An 8,765-nucleotide genomic window follows, 5' to 3' on the forward strand; every position below is an offset into this window, starting at 1 on the left:
CAAGAATACGACATTACAGTATCTCTTTTGCGTTAAAAACGACGATACCGAATATCTCTTACGTTTTAAAACAACGATACCGAAATCGTCTTATGTTTGAAAAACGACGATAACGAATCTCTTCTAATTTTAAAAACGACGATACCGATTCTTTCTTATGTTAAATACCAAACAAAAACGTTGATACAGACAAAAAAATTATTGGAATTTACGTCGTTTTTTGGCTAGAAAAAAAACCGACGATACCGGCAACTTCTTATGTTTAAAAGCTGACAATTTCACAACTAGGGCACCACTTAATGATGATGCATTTCTTACAGATTGTGTGATAGTTTGATACCCTAAAATGGATTTTGGCTACATTGTATAGGTCACTGTAAAAAATTAAATTTTTGAAACCCCAAATTTGGAAGATTCGTTATAAGCTGAATGAACGAATATTATATGCAGATTAAGTTTCAAACAAGATGACATCCCTAAATAAAGTTCGACAAAAGATTTCGACTCAAAGAGGTAATAATTTTCGCAGTTTGAAGTTTTGTATAATACGCCCTGTGAGCGTCTTAAACTATGAAATAACCCCAATATAACAGTGCACTGGGGACAACCCACACTTGATGTCATGTGTGGTGACTTTCTTCCTGTTATTGGTTCTGATCATTCTGCTGATTGTGATCTGTGCAGTGTTCAGTTCAGTAATGACACGCTTCCAGTACATAGTATTTCTAATGGACAGACGGAATCTGGACATTGCTGTCCTTCTGCTGACAGTGTTCGTGGCCATTGGATTCTTGTCAATACTGTTCGAGTTCGTGTTGTGGTTAGTTGCCCAATCCCGAATGAATAATTTGTTCAAATGTAATTAAATACAGGAACGTAAACGTAAACGGAAAAGGTAAAAAGAACAAGATGGCTCATGTGAGGCTGTGGGACAATTCAGCACGGAATGTTTCAATATACGTCTTAAGTTTGTCAAAAACTGGAGAAAAAACTATTTGGGTGATCAGTTTTGCCAAGCTAAAATGAGCCAAATGTTCCAGACTACACTTCAGTGCAATTTTCCTGATTATGAAAAATGAAAAACTCAGAACCTTAATATTGATATAATTTTACCAGATGTAAAACTAAATGCAATCTCAATTATCTTATAAAATAAAATAGCTCTTCACAGAAACTTCAAGCACAAAAAGAGCAGTAATTGGCCAAAAAGTAGCTTATACGAACACAGACGTTAATTTACAAAACAATTCGCTGCAATACGATCAAAACAGCAAACTATCAAGTACCGGATCAAGAATTCAAAAAGCAAAGTAAAAAGTTAAAATCACCTTTACATTTTTTTCAATTTTCTTTTTTTATTAATTAAAATATATCAGACTTGTAAATCTTTTGCAATCAGTCCAAATCAAGAGCCTTTATAAAAATTTTGTGAAAATATAACCGAATAAAAGGAAAAGGTTCCTTTTACTTTTGGACATAAATTCATTTAGTTTTCATTTTGCGCATCTTTTATACGCAGAAGTTTTAGAGAAGATAACAATCTTAATTGAGTTTTAATTTCATCCGCAAAGGCCGCTTTTTCTGTTTTTCTTGTTACTAATTACGACAATGCGGACAATTCAGCTAGCTAACTGTTGATCAAATAGAACCTTAAATTTTCTACTTCACTAAAAAAAATTTAAACTTCTATCAATCATACTTCTATAAGTTTTCCAAAGCAAAACTGCACCATATTTTGACACAAAATGTACAATTCGAACATTCAGTTAATTTACAAAATCAAATTATAAGTAGAAAAATTTTTCATTTTTTCCTAAAGTTGTTTCCTGTTGTGATGTATTTGAAAATCCCAAAGAAACAACTGAAAAACTAATGTCAAAAAATCCTCTAAAACCTTAAAAGGAACATTTTCAAGATGTTTTGTAAAATTGCCCAGAAATGTACGAAAAAGATTATCTACTTCATAAAAGTTTCTGATTGGAGGTTTTCTTCTTTATGTCTAGAGCAGTAAAATTATGATAAAATGACAACTTCTTCAGATAACTTCTTCAGATTTGCTTCTGAAAGGAAGCAAATGGATTGCCTAATTCTTAAAGCCACGGGAAGCATTGGGAACAATCAACAGCATATACATTTGAGAAAAAAATTCATTTATTTCATACGAAATTAAGTTTCGGGCTAATATTGTCTCAAGTATCCCATATATGGCGAATCAAATCAATTTTCTATTGATTTTGGACGAGGTTTCCAGTATGAAGGTGACGGCCTGCAGAGATGTTCAAAATTGGATTATTTTTCAAAAAAAAATTATTTTATACTTCTGAAACCAAAAACCTGGCGGTTTCCTAAACCAATATTCTGTAATATAAAGTTCCAAACCTGTGCAGAAGACTGTTTGATGAAAAAGCAAGAAAGGTCAGAAAAATGATGTGTAAAATTTTTCATATTTGTTTTGGTTTTTTTTCTAGTTATCAAGAAAATTTGTTTTCTGAAGCTTTGTTTCTACATCAGGATTAAATCAGTCTATCAATTGATCGTTTTTGTATGTATTTCCCACAAAATTATTTACAAGATAATTTATACTTTCAGAAGCTATTGAAAAAATTCAAGGAAAAACGGTAAAATTGTCGTTTTAATAACATTTTTGCGTCTGTTTCAATATTTTTGGGTGCCACGTTTAGAGGGCTTTTCTTTTTTGACTGTATCGCAAATTTTTTGAACTACAATAGATAGAAATCTTTGATAAGTTCTGAGAATAAGAAAATCCGTGAATTTTTAGAAACGTTTTCAGTTTTGTCCTTTATTTAATTTTTAAAATATGCTTTATAACAATTTACAACAATTATCATATCCACCACCCCCAAATATTTTCCCTGTTTTACTTCCACTTTTTAAAGAACTTGAGATTTTTTTCAACCTACGATGAACTTTGCAGGCTTTTTATAAAGATCTGGAGTCAATTCTGAGGGCCACAAAATGATATTTTTCTACGACACCACGCAAGCAAAATGTGAAATTACGACGGAAGATAAAAAACGGCCTCGCATACATATTCCTCTATGTTGCAATAGTGTTGGACAATCATTATTTTGTTTGACACCAATCATATACCAATCATTCTTACAATTTTTTGTGGTAATAATCTTGCTTTTTAAATAGGTATTCAATAGAATAACTTATTCTCGTAACCTCAAAACACCACCTGACTACTCATTAATTGCTCGCAAACAAATTTGCAGCAATTATATTAGTCCTGTGGTCTTTTTAGTGCAATTTTTTGCTTGAGAGAATAGTTTTTTCAGTATTGGTAAACTCCTGCAATCAAAAACTCCGCAATGGAGCCTCCTCATTTCAAAGTAATGATCAGTGAAGACAAAAGTTGAGGTTGTCTTATGATAATTAAAAAAACTTGCAGAGCCGAGTTGCTGTTCGTTTAGGTGTGCAGCGTATGTGAACATGTGCTGCTTCCACATGGTCATCATTACGAGACTCATCGTCATGTTTGGTGAGACAATCATTAATCCTCATTCACAATTTAAAGATACATTTGACTATACACTTTACAAATATGCATGAGTATGCAAAAAATAATATAGAATTAATTTGAAACAATGAAATGGTGCTAAAAATCCAAAACTTACAATGATTTTCAGTTTCCTCAATCAAACGAAATTTTCATTTTTTTTAAAGATAAACAAATTTGCATCAAGAGTTACATTCGGATATAATCGCTGCTTCTTTGTTGAATATCTATTTTTGTGCTTAAGGAAATCTTTTGTTTTGGTACCCCCATAAAGTAATAGATCTTTTTCAAGTGAACCGGACTTAGAGATGTCATAGGAAAACTTAAATAAATTAGCACTCCTCGGTGCAAAAACTTTAATTGAGCTGAATTATTTTACAGCAGAGCTAAACATCAAAACTGTGCGCTTCGACTGCAAAAATTTGAACTGCACACAAGAAATAAAGTTAAGTAAAAATTATTTTAACAGAGTTAAGGTAAATTGTTGTTAAGGCAAAGTTAAGATAACGTTTGACTTAAATTTAATTTGAAATAAGTTATTAACTGACCTTAACTTTGTTAAGATAAGATTATGTAAAATCAGCTTAATTTTTTTTGTAACGCTCTGCAGTACATAATTGTATATTTTTAGTACATTACCAAACATGAGGCACCAAAAACATTACCAATTTAAATGAGGGGAGTGATAAGTAATCATAATGTAACAATTGCTCTTCTCATCAACATTATGTTTTTAAATAGCTTACCCTAATTTCAGGCTACAAATTTCAGCTTAGTTAAGTCACATTTGAGGGAAATTTACAGTTGACGTTATGGTAACTAATTACGGTAATTTTAGGGCAAGTTAGTGTAAATTTAAGTTTTTTAATGTATTGAGGCCTTAATTTTTCAGGTAAAAATCAGGTGAAGTTAGCTTAAGTTAAGGTGAGTTAAGGAAAGAGAGATTTACCTTAACAGTTGAAGTGTGTTACCTTAACTTTAATTAGTGTGCATGTTTGTCAAACCTTGTTAGTCTCTAAGAAAACAACTCACCAAAATTGTTGAGGCGACAATTTTATGGTTTGAAGGGAAGTTCTTAATCTTGAGAGTTTGACCCCCCACTAAATCACCCCCGCTACCCACTCACCCCCTCTCCTACTAATTCCGTCCACCTTCCTGCACCTGGCGTTGGCTGTTTGGATCCCCTTCTCGTCCAGCCATCTCAATCTTACCACCTCTCCAATCAGTTGACCCCCCCCCCCCCCTCCTCCCAATGCTTGCATATCTGAGCCACAGCTGGGTACTACCGAAGCCAATGGCTCGCCAATCCTTCTCTTCCTCTAAAACGGGATAGACAGGTAACGCCCGGATGGCGTTAAGGTTTCTTAGAGCTGCACGGTTTACTAGACCCAAATTATGCGCTTCTTAGAACTTGAACCCTCCAACTTTACCGCCCCCCCACTCAGTTTCCCCATGCTCACCCCACGCCCTTCAATTAAGCTAATAATAGCTCTCTAAACTGCAGCTATTGAGGACGCCAGCCGCCTTACTGCTCACTTATCTCTAACTATTTAAGTATGTAATGCGATTCAACGAAGCAGTTTCAGAGACATAAGTTCCTGATGTGAACGATGGTTTCTATAGTCTGACCCCTCGCGCTTTTGACCCCTTCCTAAGCAGCAGCTAGCTACTAACAAATCCAATAGCTCGCCAGTCGTTTGAGAGCAATTCGCCCCGACGTTAGTCGGTCTTGTTTATGTTTAGCGTGCATCGGCTTGTTTGCCGGGTACATAGTAAGCATGAATAAACTGGTGGACAGAACACAGTTAGAGAAAAATCTGGTTTTCACTCTAAAGAATCTGTATTTTGGCGAGTACAACACAGACCCCTTCTCTGCTAACTGGAATGCGATTCAAGTGGAGTATAAATCCTGTGGGGTGCACGGACCAGGTGACTATAGTGACTCAGTATGGCACAAGAACAACAAACGTTAGTCCATCTAATTCAATCTTTAGAACAATGGCCTCCATTTTGTTCCCTAGAACAAAAACTACACATTAAGCTATAGTCAACGTTATAACAAACAACTTTCGACGTTTCACATAGGCCTACAGCTCAGTTAAGTTCTGATTGGTCAATAATTTTCTCGTTTAAACTCTTTTCAAGAACTGCCTCCCCTTATGCAAAAAGAGAGTCAATTATAGAGAAATCCATCTACTTCATTTCATGGTATGTCCCCGAGGGCGAAATATCGACAGAAGTTTCGCCGACCATGCAAAAAAGATAATTTAAGCCTATAACCCGACCGCGCATCAATTTTAATGGTTGGACGAACTAGAGATATTTTGACCAATTAATTTGTCGACCAATCAGAACTAATCTGTCGGCTTAATGTCCTATTTTTTCCTTTGGCTAAACCCCCTATTGGTCAATATTAGTTGTTCCGTCCCCATGTGGTCTTTAAAAACCATGAAACATACAGAGAGCTGGCTCTGATCATCTGTAAGCATTCCTGCCGCCTAGTTTGACCTGGATTTATGAAAAGACCCTACTCAGGAATTTTTTAATGAAGGGTCAGGTAAGAGTCATTCAAGAGTCTCCAAAGGTGGTGTGATAACTTTTTTTTGAAATCGATTGTTTTTTGTATGAACATCCGCAGGTGAATTTAGATGGTAGAATTGTGATCTCAATATGCATCCTATTATTATTTGGACAAATTCTAAATGCTGACACTTTAATGAGTCAAATCATGAGGGCTCTAGCATTTAGTAGTTCATCAATTAATATAACCCCGTTCCTATTAAGAGGAAAAGCTACCCTGAGTAAAACCTTAAATTAAATTATTAAATAAAAAAAATGTCCGTTAGCCCTGGTCGAGAACTGTGATCAAATTTTGATATAGAAAATCCAAAAAGTTAAAAAAAAGAGTGGAATGATTGATCTATTTTTGATAGGAGTAATTGGTATCAAAAGAAAGTGTGAAACTCATTTGAAATGGATATGGGGTTCCACCAAACATCATTTCAGCATTCAAAGCGCCTCTGACATGTTGTAAAGAGATTGAGAAGTACTACGATTCCACAGACGAGGCTTTCAGTTCATCACCCCCCAAAGTGTACAAGAAGCTGACTGTGACATACAAAGTGGATTACATCCAGAAGTGCAACAACCTCACACTCCAGGCCAACAAAGACACGTCTCCAATCAAACCACAAGGCTCTCTTGGTCCAGTTCAGGACGATCTTAAAAGAAATTTAGCCCATAACGGCGCAAGTATTTCTGTTTCTTCAGTTGGGGTGAAGACCCCTAACTCCCAACATCAAATTAGAGAATACTAAAATCGACCCCCTCGCTCGCCACGTGTTTGAGAACAATTGGTACGATTGTAACCGATTATCCTTAATTGCCTTCAAACGAAAAGTGTACCAATTTTATTAGTACTGTGGTCTTTTTATGCAATTTTCTGCATAATCAGTTTTTTTCTGACACCTTCGACTTTTGGTTCTCAAGAGAGGGATAAAAAGGTAAAGCCTTATGAGCATTAAGTCGCTTAGCGTAGCCTCTAAGTGAAAAAATCGCCAAAGTTTTTGACAAGACAAATTTATGGTGCGAAAAGCAGTTTTCTGGCGGTTTGGACCTCACTTAACCCGCTCCCACACTCGCCCTTTCCCTCCAACTTAACGCACGCCTAACTATCCCCCTCTCCACTGCCACGCTTGAACCCTTCTTACACCCCCTCAAACCATGCGTTTACTTTAAGAACTCGCTCTCCACCCGCACCAATCCAGCCCTCCAAAAAACCTTAAAAGATCCCTTCTTCTGCTCTTTCACTTCCCCTTCTCTCAAACTGAAGTTAAATTGAACGCACTTTGAACGCACAAAAATCTGATCAGAGAGAGATTTTGAACACGTGAAAGTTTTATCAGAGGTGGCAGTGAAGGCACAAATTTGGTATCAGAGAGCACTTTTGTACAAACGAGAGTCCGATCAGAGAGATCTTTTGAACACACGATCATCTATGATCACAAGTGGTTTCGAAAATTAAACTTTTAAAAGTGTTCTATGATGTGACGTAATTTTGGTCTGAGATGGTCTGATCACTGGTGGCTTCAAGCGCATTTTGAGCGCAGACGAAACCACCCAGGTTGACCAGACTTGGAAAACTTACTAAGGCCTTACTACGGCACCGTACAAGTCTTAGAAAAAAAACCGTACTAAGTCTTGTCAAGTTTCCTACGGCACCGTACTACGGCCGTACTAAGATTTATAAGGTGCCGTGCTAATGCCATATCAAGACTAATAAGGTGCCGTAGTAAGGCCGTAGCAAGATTAATAAGGTTTTTAAGGTAAAATAACAGCTGGAAAATTGTCGGAAAAGGCTCCAGTCAAGTTGAATAACCCGACTTTTGAGACTTTTCCATAGTCTAATCAGAGGTCACTGCCGTCTGGATCGCAACCTGGGAAACTTTCTATTGAAACTGTTATGGGTATCCTAGTTATAACGGTGCATTCGACGGATATCAAACGGATGTAGTGATTAATCCAGGAATTGGAATCGAATTATAAAAATATTATACTTACGTTTGTTTTAGGGAATGATCGCTCTGATGATACTGATACTGATCTTGCAGTTTCTGATACTCGTGGTGACTATTGCAGTTTGTTGTTCTGTCAAGCGAGAACAACATGACAGGGAAGAAATGAGACGATTGCTTTACGGAAAGGACAAAAAATGACCCAAATAAGAATTAGATTTCACAAAAAATTAACTGATGATTGTTAAAATGTGCAAATGCGATAGGATGTCAATGCTTACGGAGTTGGTGACTAACTCTTATGGCATAAGAGATATAGAAACTAAATTATATAAAATGTGAACAATATTTTCTATTGTTGATGTCAAACTGTATCAAAATTATCAAATTGCAGAATAGATTGTTAAGTATTTGATTGCTCTAAAACAAATTTTGTGGCAATTATAGTAGTTCTGTGGTCTTTTTTTGCAATTTTTTGCTTTACCAATTTTTTTCTGACCAATTTGACTTTTGATTCTCTAATATGGGATAAACAAGTAACGCTCGGAGGGAACTAAGTTCTCTTATAGCATGAGGCCTAGCAGTCCCTTAAGAATGCAATTCCCGGGTCGAGACCGAATGGTTATCTTGTAAGAACTTGCAAGTTTCTTGCAAAAAATGGTTAACTTGTAAGAACTTGCAAGTGAATGGTTAACTTGTAAGAACTTGCAAGTCGAATGGTTAACTTG

At 35.9% G+C, this 8,765-nt stretch overlaps 1 protein-coding gene across 1 annotated transcript; it reads left to right on the top strand.

Annotated features, from left to right (window-relative positions):
- The first annotated feature begins 598 nt into the window (after nucleotides 1-598).
- LOC142347925 (uncharacterized) lies at nucleotides 599-8,452 on the top strand. The gene is made up of 5 exons (XM_075399093.1): nucleotides 599-820; nucleotides 3,438-3,505; nucleotides 5,267-5,491; nucleotides 6,530-6,771; nucleotides 8,095-8,452. Exons 1-5 carry the CDS (start codon nucleotides 618-620, stop codon nucleotides 8,236-8,238), a joined length of 882 nt encoding a protein of 293 aa, XP_075255208.1. The 5' UTR covers nucleotides 599-617; the 3' UTR covers nucleotides 8,239-8,452.
- Nucleotides 8,453-8,765: the final 313 nt, after the last annotated feature.

This window comes from Convolutriloba macropyga, chromosome 1, assembly GCF_964194025.1.
Source record: "Convolutriloba macropyga chromosome 1, txConMacr16.3, whole genome shotgun sequence".
Lineage (NCBI taxonomy): Eukaryota > Metazoa > Xenacoelomorpha > Acoela > Convolutidae > Convolutriloba > Convolutriloba macropyga.

Bases quoted from the DNA above. Each gene is read 5' to 3' on its own strand.
- LOC142347925 (XM_075399093.1), top strand. From the start codon at position 618: ATGTCATGTGTGGTGACTTTCTTCCTGTTATTGGTTCTGATCATTCTG. The intron at 3,506-5,266 runs GTGAGACAATCA...GTTTATGTTTAG, and splicing joins GAGACTCATCGTCATGTTTG to CGTGCATCGGCTTGTTTGCC. The intron at 5,492-6,529 runs GTTAGTCCATCT...ACATCATTTCAG, and splicing joins ATGGCACAAGAACAACAAAC to CATTCAAAGCGCCTCTGACA.